The following is a 14,393-nucleotide window of genomic DNA, read 5'->3' on the forward strand; positions in this document are numbered from 1 at the left end:
TTTCTTTCTTTCTTTCTTTCTTTCTTTCTTTCTTTCTTTCTTTCTTTCTTTCTTTCTTTCTTTCTTTCTTTCTTTCTTTCTTTCTCCCCCATTATAGAATTATTTTATACAGATCTCCATGGCCACAAAGAAGTAACATGTGATGAGAAAACCTGACACAGGATATTGGTAAGTAAAGAGAGAATATCTCACATGTAACAATTCACTGTCAGTAGGGAACATCAAGGTGATCCTGTCTGGATTTATTCTAAACCTATAAAGGGTAACTCCACTTTCATGGGAAAAAAAATCACAAATACCAAAAAAAAAAATAATAATATAGCGTATATAATTGCAACAGAAGTCAAATTGTAATTGAATGTTATTCAAAATGATCTTTCCTTTTCAATCTGCAGCTCTGTACTTTTCTATAAAAAGCAATGCAGTATGGCTACCTGGAGGCATTCTGGACACAGATGGTCTACAGAACGTCCCCAAAATATGTCATTTCTCGCTTGTGTGATTGGCCTACTGATTTTTCCAAAAGTCTGCACTAAGATGCAAGTCAGATTTAAGGCACCCTCTGCAGAAAAAGGTCATATTTAGTGAGATACTCCCAAAGGAAAACTACTTCTAAAGGGTTGAAAACTGCCACGTTCCTCATTAGAATCCTGCAAGTGCAGAAGCTGATTAATAAATATATAATCACTCCCATTCACATTCAGTTTGTACATGGACACAGACAGACAAACCGCTATTTCTTCAGAATAAGTAAAGGTAGGAATCTGCAACAAAGTTTGGTAAAATCCCTGCAATGTACAGAGATCACCCAGAGGGGAAGGTTTTTTTTTCCTCAACAAAAGTGGAGTTACTCTTTAAATCAGCCTTTCTCAAACTTTTCAACACAGAGGAACCCTTGAAATAAATTTCCGGTCTTGGGGAACCCCTGCTTAAAATTAAAAATCTACAACTCATGACACATTAGTGTGACAGTCAGTGGGAAGAATGCTCCTCACTCTTGTCATCATTGGGAAGAATTACCCCCTTACAGATAGCTAAAAGGAACAATGGTGTCATTAGGAACTTATCTGAGAGGCAGAAATTGCCCATTGCTCAAGGGACTGCTAGAAAACTCAGGAGGAACCCTGATTGAGAAACTCTGCTTTAAATGCTCAGAAGATACATGTGCCCCTATTTTTCTGGTCTCTCAATACTCTTTGTGTTTGACTATTTCTCACCCCCTGTCTTTGTGTCTACTGTATTTTTGTTATAATGTTCCTGCTTGTTTTCTTTTGGTTTTGTTAACCACTTCATGCAAAAATCATGCACTTGTACGTCATGTTGTTGAATTGGTTGTACCGGGGTGATATGAGAGTGGTAGAGCGGACGGTCGGCTTTCTTGTGATAACAACGGATGCGGCTAATCAGTTGCTCGGCTGTTATTATAAGCAGCGGAAGGGGACGTCCTCCCCTCCCGCCACCTTCCACAACTCCGCCTGTGTTTTCCGTCCCACCATGAGAACGAGTGACCAGCCGGGAGGTCCCCCAGCTGGCCAGAGACCTGAACAAAGCCGGAATCAGCTTAGTTTGGCTCTCTTATGTAGCAACCCAGAAGTAACGTTACTTACAGTTTACTCGGGAGCCAACAGCACCAGATTTAAAAATCCAAAGTATTCAAGTGCAGAGGAGGGGCGTGGGGTCTTTTAGAAAAATAAGTAAGAACATTTTTTTTTTAAAGTGCCTCATCCCTCAATGCTCTCACGCCAAAGAAAAGGCATACGTAAGTCTCACCCTCAAATGTAAACAATGTTCAAATCTCACCACAATCTTTAGAAAGCAAACATTCTAGCACCTCTGTAACTCAAAACAGATAACTGTTAAAAATCCCCATATGCACCGCTTTAAAAAATTTTAAGTACCGTAGTCGGTCACCATTCCAAGAGTGCATGCAATTTTAAAGCGAGACATGTTAGGTATCTATTTACTCAGTGAAACATTATTTTTCACAATATGCAAAAAAATTGGGCTAACTTTATTATTTGTTTTTTTTTTTTTATTGTATTTTACCCCCCAAAAAATTGCATTTGAAAGACTGCTATGCAAATACAGTGTGACATAAAATATTGCAATAACTGCTATTTTATTCTCTAGGATCTCTGAAAAGCATGCTGAACTTTGAGCTTCAGCATATTGTTACTAACCAATAGAATTGGTATAGATCAGTATATTCTTTATATATTTAGCTCTATTGTGCTGCTTAAAACAATGTATTTTCCACAAAAAATATATGACAATGTTTGTAGCTCTAAAAAAAGTGCACATGAATTATAGTTTTTTGAATTGTAAAAAGTATGTTCTATTATAATTTTCAGTAGAGTGAACAATGAATGAGACACACATAACCGAAATAATACTCCTCGGATTTGAAAACCTACATGATGTCAAGTATTTAGTTTTCTTTTGGTTCCTAGTCATCTATATAGTGACTATAACTGGAAATGTTCTCATTATTTTATTGGTGTTGACCAGTTATCGTCTTCGAACTCCTATGTTCTTCTTTCTTGGTCACTTATCCTTTTCAGATTTGTTGCTGACTTCAAACATTGTTCCAAGCATGCTCCATGTAATATTATCAGAGGGTGGTATTGTGCTCCTAGGAGGTTGTATTACTCAGTTCTTCTTGTATGGTTCTTCGGCAACCACAGAGTGTCTTCTTCTCTCAGCCATGTCTTATGACCGTTACCTTGCCATATGTAAGCCATTGCATTACACAGCGATTATGGACTTAAAACTTTGTTTCTATCTGGTTATAATTTGTTGGTCACTAGGATTTGCCATAACTCTCATTCCAGTTTTCTTAATGCAGACTTTATGGTTCTGTGGCCCTAATGTAATTGACCACTTTTTCTGTGACCTTGGCCCCCTGCTCGAATTGTCTTGTTCAGATGCTTCCATTGTAAAATATGAGGTCTTTGTATTTTCTAGCCTCTTGACAATTATACCATTTGTGTTCATCACCGTCACCTATGTGCATATTTTTCTGACCATCTTAAGGATAACCTCATCCACCGGGAGACAGAAGACCTTCTCCACCTGTAGCTCCCATCTGGCGGTTGTATGTACCTATTATGGGGCACTGTTTGTCATGTATGTGGTTCCTTCAAGAGGACAGTCTTTGAACATGAACAAGGTGGTATCTCTGATGTACACTGTGGTCACACCATTGTTTAATCCCATCATATACAGTTTGAGGAACCAAGAAATAAAATCAGTCATGCAAAAATACATATCTGTGTGCAAAAAAAACTATAAAAATTGAATTTGTAAAAATGTATTTGTTATTGAGAAAAATGTTGTTTGTAACTCATTTTATTGTTGGTTACATACATAGGGAAGCAAATTATTTTTTGCTAACTTGTTTTAAACATTAGCTTTAGTGCTGTTAACTGTTTAGCCTTCACTGGATACATGCATTTTCCATTTCAGTATGATTTTCAAGAATCAGGAAACCCTACTAATAATGTACTATATTAAAGTTCGCAGTACATTGCTCCTTACATTTGTGGCCATTGGGATCCCCCCCTACAGATAGCTAAATAGATCATTGTTGATAGCGGTTACTCATCTGACAGTCAGAATTTGCTCATTGCTCAAGGAACTCCTCAACATGATCCACTCTGTTTCTGTTCATATGGGAGGCCATATCAGACTGCAGGGAACTTCTCAGGGAGACCAGCATGTCCTTCAGGACAGTGTCTATTATGGGCCTGTCGGAGGTGGGAAACTCCTCAATGGAGTCAGGCAGGTCTCTGGTGTCTTCCTCCGTGGCGCTATCTGGGCTCCCCCTCTCCCCCCTGTGGTCCTCATCAAGTCTAAATCTAGCCTAAGCAGGGCTGCCTGACATGGGGGTAGAGTTGTAAGTTTGAGGTGACTTGTCTGTGTCTTTAGCGTGTCTCCCAGGTGAGCCTCCCTGTGTAGAGAGTTGCGGAGAGTGGGTAAGTGCATGAGGAGAGGAGCCGGCGCCATTTTGCCTGGCTCCATGTGACTGCAGAACAAAGAAGGCCGTGAGTTTCTGTGGCCTGGGGTCTTCATTCCTCTTTCTGGTCATTTTCCCTGTAAGGTAAGGGAGCAGAGCTCGAGCAGGGCGGGTGGATCAGTCGGCTGGGTGAACTGTGCGGGCCGCTGAATACCTCAGTGGAGTGGGAGCTGTATCTCTACGCAGCCATCTCGGTTCCCGGCTAGCCACGCCCCCGCTAAAGGAACTCCTAGCAACCTCTGGAGGAACTTTTTGAGAACTAAACAGTAGAAGAAATAACTAGACATGTGCAATTCGTTTTGGTTTGAATAAAAATTCAGACAAATGTTTCGTTATTTGGAGATCCAGATGTATCCGAATCTCTGAATTAAATAGTAACACATTTCACTGAGATTCATTTAATTTTGTTTTGTATATTAGTTTTCTAACCAATTCCAAATTTACGTAACAATTCAAATTCTGATCGGTCGAAAAATGATCGACCAATTCAAATTCTGTGTGAAGAATAGCTGGTTGTTAAGGAGCGGGCTGGGAAGTCGGCTGCCATGTCCTTAACAACCGATGACTCATCAGTTGTCAGATGGCTGCTCCTCTGAGAGCTGAAATGTGAATAAAAGAATTCCGTGTTCTATCAGAATGCTGTTACCCATCAGAAAATGGAAGTGACGTTGCGAACAAAACTGCTTATTGCGCATGCCCTATGCATTCCAACATGGCTGCTATGCATTACAATAGGTTTCCTAATCTGACAGAACACGAAGGCGACAGTGGACATATTTTTACACCCAACCAAGTTTTCAATTTCACACATTTTAGGAGTTAAATCACCTTATATACTAAAATAGACCATTTCACCATGACCGAGTGAAATAGTCTATTTCACTATATAATCAGTTTGCCGCTGAGCAGTGCGGGGTGTACCAAGATGACTGTCGCCACCTTCTGCCTGCAGGCTTATCACTGTATTTACTTTAATACTAATAATACTATAATACTAAAAATGTAATACTGTATTTCAGTATATAAGGTGAGTTTACAGCTAAAATAAGTGTGCAATTGAAGACTTGCCTGGGTGTAAGAAGATGTTCGCTTCTGCCTTCATGTTCTGTCAGGTTAGGAAACATATTGGAATGCATAGCGGTCATGTTGGAGTGCATGGTGCATGCACATTAAGCATTTTTTGCTCAGAACGTCACTTCCGTTACATTTTCTGATGGGTAGCAGTATTCTGACAGGACACCCGCAATAGAAAATTCAGGTCTGGTATGGATTGTAGGAGAAGTCCATGCCAAAAAAAAAGAAAGCAGGTCCCGAAATCCATACCAGACCCTTTTCCAAGCATGCAGCCTGGCAGGTCAGGAAAGGGAGGAGACAATCAAGCGCCTCTCCAGAATCTTACCAGGCCACATGCCCTCAACATGGGGGATGCTTTGGGGCTGGGGGGGGGGGCTCTTCCCTTTCACCCCAAAACACCTTGTCTCCATGTTGATGGCAACAATTGTCTCTTCCCCACAACCCTAGGCTGTGGTCGTGGGGGTCTGTGGGTGGGGGGCGAATCCAAAACCTGGAAGCCCCCTTTGACAAGGGGGTCCCCAGATCCCATAACCCCTCTGTGAACCCCCTACTTGAATAAAGACACTACACAAGTGTTTGACACTTCCTTTATTAAAAAATAAAAAACAATGTCCCCCGATGTAGATCCATTGCCAATCACGATGCCCGCCGCACCGCCGTGTTGTGTCTGTACTCACTTATTACACTTTTTTAGGGGTACCATGTTATGGTAGTTATTAGGATGGTGCCCCATAATCATTCATATAGGGGGTGGGATCTGAGGGCCCCCTTGTTAAAGGGGGCTTCCAGATTCTGATAATCCCCCTACCCCTAGACCATCACAACCATCGCCCAGGTTCGGTGGCATCAAAATGGGGAAAAGGCTCTATGGGATGGTGGTCTCTGCCACCCATCATGTTAAAGGGCGGGTGGCCTGTAATGGTTCAGGAGGTGGGGGGGCTCGCTCATCCCCCCCTTTCCTGGCCTACCAGACTGTATGCTCAGATAAGGGTCTAGCATGGATTTAAGGGGGGGCATTTTTTTAAATTTTGGCATGGGGTTCCACTTAAAATCCCTACCAGACCCGAAGGGCCTGGTATGAATTGGGAGAGGGACGCCACACTGTTTTTTTTTCTGAATCCTCTATTGCCAGCATTCTTCTGTTGACATTTGAGCTCTCAGTGGAGAAGCCCGCTGACAGCTGATGAGTCATTGGGTGATAGGGATGCGGAGGCCGGCTTCCCAGTCCGCTCCTTAACAACCAGCTATTATTCACACAGAATTCAAATTGGTCCATCATTTTTCGACCAATCTGAATTTGAATTGTTCTGAAAATTTGGAATTTGGAAGAAAATAATAAACAAAACTAAATTAGGCAAAACAAAACCAAACTAAGTGAATTCCGAAACGAATCAACAAAGCTAAATTAGTAACCTAAAAAATCTATCCGAAACAAAATAAAACACATTTTTCCATGCTGCACATGTCTAGAAGTAACAGTGTGACAGCTCGAAATCCTGTACCTTTAAAAAATAGGTTATTTATAAAAACAAGAAAAAAAAAAAAAAACAACAACAACCTCCCCTCCCTCTCCTAATCATGTCCCAGCATTATTATTATTATTATTTTTTTTACCTTGTTCCCAAAGCAAGAAACAACCCTCATTACTCCATGTGATATTATCACCTGGCTTTTAAAAGTCTGGTAGAGGCAGCTTCTTGAAGGTCAGTCCCTATTGAAGATAATAAACCCTCAAAACTACAACTCCATAGAACCCTTTTACCTACACAAAATAATTGGCCAGGCTCTTGGGTGTCAAAGCAGAAGCATTGCTTTGATGGAAAATAAATCAGGTTATGCATGTGGAGAGGGACAGAGAGAAGTGGGGGATTGGTAAAATTTTGCAGTTGAATAGGCCGAGCTAACAACTAGGGATGGGTGAATGGTACGGTCCGAGCATGAGTTCAGGCTGAACATTTTCCTGTTCGGCCATTCCCTGAACACCCGAATTTTCAGGGTGTTTGCCCGGTGCGTGCCCCCACAAATACCCTGCAATGCACTAAGTGCTGCACAGTGCATTCTGCCAGGGTGAAATGTAATCTGGTTGTTAAGGAGAGGGGTCGGGAAGCCGGCCACGGAATCCTTAACAACTGATGAGTCCTAAGCTGTCAATGGGTTTCCCTGCTGGCAGCTGAATAACAAAAAAAAATGCCAGCAAAAAAATAAAGAAAAAAATGGCATGGGGTAGCCCCCAAAATCCATACCAGACCCTTATCTGAGCATGCAGGAAAGGGGAGGGGATGAGCAAGCGCCACCCCTCCTGAACCATACTAGGCCACATGCGCTCAATATGGGGGGGTGGGTTCTCTCCCCCCACCCCAAAGAACCTTGTCCCCATGTTGATGGGGACAAGGGCCTCTTCCTGACAACCGTGGGCTGTGGTTGGGGATGTGCGGCTTATCAGAATCTGGAAGCCCCCTTTAAAAAGAGGGCCCCTAGATCCCAGCCCCCCATATGAATGGGTATCGGGTATCAGGTCTTGGCCAAATTGGCCAGTGGCACCACATTTTTAAGGTAAACATAGTCCTTAATGTAGAGACACAAGGTAGTAATAACAGGACCAGCAGAGAGAGTTCTCATATAAAAAAATAAAGCTTCAGCACTTTTTGGATTTGGGGAGGTCAATTAATGTTTGGTAAAGGCAAAGAGGGAAAGGGGAATAAGATGGAGAAATGGCAGGAGGTGGAAATTTTGGCCGCAGCAAAAGTGAGAAGAACACGAAAAGACATTTGGTAAATCAGCTGCAGGGCACAAATGAGGAAAGCTATTGGGTCTGCATCCCTTTAGATGTATTCCTATCAATCAAAAATATGCAAAAGTAATTAAAAATTACATTTTTTTCAGGGGATGCCTGAAATCTGACTTGCATCTTAGTGTAGACTTCTGGGGAAGTTGGTGAGCCGATCACACAAGCAGGAAATGATGCTTCTGGGGGTGTGGTCAGTATACATTCTGTGTATAGAACACCTCCAGGCAGCCATTTTGCATTTTCAGAAAATTACAGCGGCTGCAGACTGAAAAGGAAAGGTATTTTTTTTTAAATATTCAATTACAATATGACTTGTGTCGCAATTACAGTATATACGCTATATCATTTTTTCTTTATTTTCTTCTTTTCTCCACCACAAAAGTGGAATTACCTGTTTCAAAAAAAGATATAAAATAGTGATTGTGGGTGGTAAAATGTTAATGTGGAATTGACAAGCTATATACTAGTTAATAGGACCGTTTTCACCAGCTGGTTGAAGTACCAAGCTGACATGCAGGTACTGGGAGTGTGGGAACATTGGGGGGGGGGGGTTTCTGCTCCATCACAAAATCCTGGCTCAGGAATGCTGTTAGTGGAGACAGTGGGGTGAGTGATGGTGAGTGCTGCTTTGAGTTTCGTGGCTCATCTCTAAAAGAAGGCTTGCAGTCTATAGCTGCAGGATTTTATGCTCAATTTTTGCTGCTGCCTACCCTGACCCATTTTCCCTCTAAAGAAAGACTCACAAGAAAAGGATAATGAGGGCCAATGGGGATTAAAATGAGACTCTCTGCAAAAGTTACAGCCCCCAAAAAATTAATTGGGTCGTCCCCCATTCCCAACAGCCAATATTTTTACCCATTGCCATCTCTGGCCATGTTTGCTTGACCAAGGAATGGGCGGGCTTCAGAGGAAAAAATATATAATAAACTTTGTATAAAAAACAAATCTATTAATAACTTTTAGCAAAAATGAAAATATTAAAAAAAAAAAAAAAAGACGATAATTCTGGGTAAAAATATGTAATTGTGAAACCACACGTGCTACAAACTATTTAAAAAAATAAAATAAACTGTAAACACCCGTGTTCCCTGTAAAAACTGTGTACAGCTGCTGTAATAAACACCAAGGTGTCAGATATTGAACAAATATATCAAAAACAGCGCTGGCACTTAATACAAAAGCTGTGAATGACAAAAATCCAATAAAAGCCCTAATAAAAATAATTTGTTTTGTTCTTATACACCCACATGCTTCAATAACTTTATCGTCTGCTCCAGTCTACCATGTCCATAGCAAACTCTCCACACTCACCAGATTGATTTGACCTCTTGTAAGATCAGGAAAATCAATTCTGGTTCCGGCGCCTTATGTGAGCGGACGCTTTGAACGGCGGCTCCGACATCACCTACTTATAAACTCTATCCATAGCCCATCAGAGCCATCTGACCTCCTCGGCAGTCTCTCCCGCTACTAGGGGACTGGTCATTATGGACAGATTTGTTTTTCATGGTGCCATGCTGTCTAACACAACCCCCGAGGTGAGCCCGCGGACCAGGCCTTACATGGGGCAAACATGGCGGACCCAACCCCGCCGCCCGCCTCACACTCCCAGAGCGATCCTCCACCTGTGATCCCGGGTGCCCATATCGTCTCCCTGGCACAAGCTGTGGCAGCCCTACTTTCTACCACCATCGCGGCTGCAGTGGATAAAGCGATAGCATTGGGCATATCACAACCCTGGAAGGAGCTGGGGAAACACTCTGGCAGACTGGCGGAGTTAGAGCATCGCATGTCTGACATAGAGGACGAGTTCCAATCCTCTTTCTCCCAGGATCAGCAGGCCAAGCAAACCCAAAGGTACATTCTGGAGAAATTAGGCAATCTAGAAAATCATTCCAGAAGGAACAACCTTAGAATCATTGGGCTGCCTGAGACTTTTAATGTTGACTCCCTTTATGACATCTGCGTGTCAAGAATCCCCTCTGCCCTGGGCCTCACTGCACCCTGTACCACAGAAAGAGCCCACCGACTTGGGGCCCCCTCAAATGAGCGCCGCTCTCCACGCCCGGTCATTTTACGCTACCTCAACTATATGGATAGAGTGAATATCCTGAAATCCTTCAGAAATTCAAAATCTTTGCAACTTGATGGCCATAAGCTGCTAATCTTTGCTGATTATACGCAGGAGGTATCCAAAAGACAGAAAGCTTTCCAGCCCATCTGTCAAGTCTTATTCCAAAAAGCCATAAAGTTTACTTTAGCCTATCCTGCTACACTACGCCTCTCTGACCCATCTGGAGAACAGAAGTCCTTTACTCATCCTGAGGAGGCCAGCCAGTATCTTCAATCCTATCTGCACATCTCTCTGGAAACCCCTGGCAGCTCCATGCCTCTGAGATCCCCGGGCCTGAGGGATCAATGCAGCCCTAGGAAAGACCCTGCCAAGAAACTTTGTTTGTTGGGCCCAAATCACTGCTCCCACCCTCACTGAACTCCCTTCAGAATGATTGCTCTAGTTCTAAGGAAATCCTGTGCCTCTCCCTCCATCTCCACTCTGATTAAGCAAGCTGGCTAAGGCATCTATAACATGTTTTGTTTTTCTTTATTATGTTATGACATGTTCCTTTGCATTTTAATGTCTCTCTCTGGGTTGCAGGTATTGCATGTACTGTTGTTACGTGATGCACTTATTTTTGTTTTACCTGCCTAACCATTGGCTCCCTTGGGGATCCCTCGCCTTCTTTTATTTTCTCTTAGGGCCTTAGACTTGCCGGAAGTCTGCGCTGCCAGCCTCCCTCTCCATCATCCTGGGCCTATGTCCCTGTGGTCCTCTTTCTGTCTTCTTATACAATTCGAAGGGTGAACATCACAGACTACCGGTAACGCTGTTCCTAGCGAGTGCTCTGATCATATGAGGAAAGACGAGAAGTCGAGATTTCACTGGGTATGTACCCGATGTTGTTCCCTCCTGGACCCCTGTTGGGTCCCTCTTTTCCCTCTCCTGACCCAAGTCCATTACAGGTGCCTTCATCCTATGCTACATTTCTCTTTTTGATATTTTTGGTTGAACTACATTACTGTATTATATGCACATTTACGGTTGCTATTTCTGCCCCCTTACCACTCCAGGTCAACCCCCCCCCCCTTAAATGAAAGTCGTCTCCTGGAACGTTAACGGGTTAAAGTCCCCGCATAAACGCATGGCTATCCTCAGACATCTTAAAAGGCTGAAGGCAGACATTGCAGTCTTGCAGGAGACACACTTTCCTGACCCAGACCTTGCCCGCATGCGCAGATTCTGGGTGGGCCAGGTTTTTGGCTCCCCAGCAGTCAAAGGCAAGGCCGGGGTTATGGTCTTAGTCCATAAAAATCTAGCTTGCAAAATCACAGCCTCCTACTCTGATAACGATGGGCGTATTCTTATACTTCAGTTAACCATGGCCTCCCGAACCTGGGTGCTGGCTGCTATTTATGCCCCTAACTCCCCTACAAAATAATTTTTTCAAACCCTTACATCCCGTCTAGCCCATTATGCCCATCTCCCTCTTCTTGTAGTAGGTGATTTTAATACGACCTTAAATGTCGATGAGGACAGGTCTGGGGGCCCACAATGCCCCATGGCCTGTCCTCCTAAATCCACCTCCCTGCTCCAGACCTTTACTGAAGGCCTACGTCTCACAGATGCCTGGTGTCTCGCTCACCCCTCATATCGTGAATACACATTTTCTCACACCCGCATAACACCCTCACGAGGCTTGACTACATCTTTTCGAACGATATCCTACTCACCCACACCTCCCACTCCCGCATACATGACATCGCTGTGTCGGACCATGCCCCTGTTTCCATTGAAATTTCCTCCTTCACTACACCCCCCAATAGAGTTACATGGCGTTTTTCCCTCCTATTTAGCCAAAGATCCTGAGCTCGTGGGATTATCCAGGATTCCTGGTCTGACTTTTTACATGATAATTCCTCCCCTGATTGCTCTCCTGTGCTGCTCTGGGAGGCGGGTAAAGCTGTACTCAGAGGCCGCATTATCTCCTACGCCTCAGCCCATAAGAAACAAATTGCTATAGCCTATAAAGAAGCTAGCGCATTTCTTAGGGAGGCTCAAAGGCTTCTCAACTTCTCTAACACTCCGGGAAGTAGAGACCACTGGCGCACAGCTAAATCAACCTTCGATGAATGGGCTGCGGTGCAGGAGACTATCTATGCTTCCCAGCAGGACTGGAAATTCCACAAATTTGGAAACAAACCAGGAAAATTTCTAGCATCCATGTGCAAAATCCCCCTTTCACCCCGACTCTTATAGCAGCCCTTACTGATCCCCAGGGCAATACTGTCGACTCTCCCCAGGAAATAAATGCAGTCTTTAAAACCTTCTATGAAAATCTCTATGGCCCTGACCCTATTGACGAATCAGAGGCGGAGTCTCTCCTGTCCTCAGTTTCGCTCCCTACTATCACCCAGGAACAATGAAATTCGCTCAATGCTCCGATCTCAATTGACGAAATAACTCTTACGGTCAAGGCATTAGCCCCTGGCAAAACCCCTGGCCCGAACGGTTACACGTCCGAATTTTATAAATTAGCTATTGACGCGATAGCCCCCACCCTCCTAGATCTGTATAATTCCATATACAACGATGGTCCCTATTTACCCACTGGATACCAAGCCCATATCAAACTCATTCATAAGAAAGGCAAGGATCCCACCAATCCAGGCTCCTACCGCCCCATTTCCTTACTCAACTTAGATGCAAAGATTCTTTCCAAGATAGTGGCTAACCGGCTCGCCTCCACCCTCCCCTCCCTCATCCAACCCGCCCAGACAGGTTTTACCCAAGGGAGGTCCGCCACCTCCAACATTAGAAAGGTCATTACAGCTTTGGAATACGCGGGCCAACTCAACAGCGGACACAGCTATAGTTACGCTTGATGCCCCTTATTCCCTCTCCTGTTCAATTTAGCTATTGAACCTTTATCCAGACTCCTCACAACTCATCCACATCTAAGGGAGATTCTGGTAGGCAACCTGGAACTGTGCACAGCGCTGTTTGCAGATGATGTCCTTATATTTACAGCTGACCCTTCACACGACCTACCTGTCATACAGAACATATTTACGCGATATCGCCTATGCTTGGGGCTTCGTATAGATTTTTGAAAAAGTGAGATCTTGCTTCTTCACTCCTCACACCAACCTCTTTGGGCCTCCTGCTCCCTGCTCAAAGCGGTACACACTTCCATCACATACCTGGGTATCAAAATTGGCAAACACCCCACATCCCTTTACCACTTAAACTTCTCCCCCACTATTGATAAGATAATTGCCGAACTACAGAATTGGCACAATCTACCTATTTCTTTTATGGGCCGCTGTCATCTTTTCAAGATGATGAGTTTCTATAAGCTCCTTTACCCAATCCAGACTATCCCTCTCCTCTTAAAGCATAATGTTGTTCGCAGACTCAATAGGGCTATTGCCAATTTCATATGGAAGGGCCGTAAACCACGCATAGCCCTACCCAAATTATACTTATCTAAAAGAGATGGGGGGGGGTCCGCCTACCTGATGTCCACTTATACAATTTCTCTTGCCTGATACAGGGTGGCCTGGACTGGATAACCCGAGACTCTAGATATACTAACCTGAACCTCAAATCTCAAATGGTCAGGCCACATGATCACAGGCACAGGGATCTCCCACCCAATTTGAGACACAATGTTTTGATCAGGGATACAGTCCTGGCTTGGAGGGAAATACAGAAGAAATTGAAAGCCCCCCATAGGCTTTCCTCTCACCTGGCTATCTGTAACCACCCTCTGTTCCCCCAGGCACAGCAAGATCAGGCTTTTTCTCAGTGGGCCTCATTGGGTCTGACCACCAGGTTTTCACAACTGAATGCTGATTCTACGGGTCTACCTCACAGCATAACTGATCTATCCTTATGTTATGGTATCACCCTCTCACATCATCTCTTCTTACAGCAGTATATATGTTTTGTACAGTCTGTATGTATAGACAAACATAAATGTTTTACGCCTACTTTAATAGATCAGTGGGTAATACAGGGCAGGCACATGATTTCCCACATTTATATCCCCTTGCGCCAAGAATGGCATAAACTTCTTGGCTCCCCCAAGGCTCAACACCGTATTCTCAAGGGCTACAACACCACGTGCCTCTTTATACAGAATGAGTTCTGGCGGGAACAACAACTTAAAATTCTCCATGGAGCATATCTCCCATGCCTGAAATGGTCGCCAGACCACACCTACCGCCTTTGCTCCTTATGTGGATCCTACTTACCTACACTGCTCCACAAATTCTGGACGTGCCCACGTATTTCCCTATTCGGGGACAAGATTCTGCATTTGATTCTGACCACGTTGGGCCTTTCCATACCCAAGGACATCTACGCTTTTCTTTTTGGCCACTTGGATACACTCTTCGCCCACCTCTCAAAGTTTGACAGCAAATCCCTAGCCTGTCATAAACCCTGGCTCCTGA

General features: G+C 43.8%; 1 protein-coding gene across 1 annotated transcript; it reads left to right on the forward strand.

Moving 5' to 3' along the window:
- Nucleotides 1-2,527: 2,527 nt before the first annotated feature.
- LOC309552921 (olfactory receptor 5G25-like) lies at nucleotides 2,528-3,298 on the forward strand (the record flags this gene model as incomplete). Its single annotated transcript, XM_082253828.1, has 1 exon — nucleotides 2,528-3,298. The coding sequence occupies one exon, from the start codon at nucleotides 2,528-2,530 to the stop codon at nucleotides 3,296-3,298; it is 771 nt and encodes a 256-aa protein (XP_082109954.1).
- Between the last annotated feature and the right edge of the window lie 11,095 nt (nucleotides 3,299-14,393).

The sequence above is a fragment of the Pelophylax lessonae genome (genome assembly GCF_965119305.1).
Source record: "Pelophylax lessonae genome assembly, chromosome: 4".
In the NCBI taxonomy this organism is placed as follows: domain Eukaryota; kingdom Metazoa; phylum Chordata; class Amphibia; order Anura; family Ranidae; genus Pelophylax; species Pelophylax lessonae.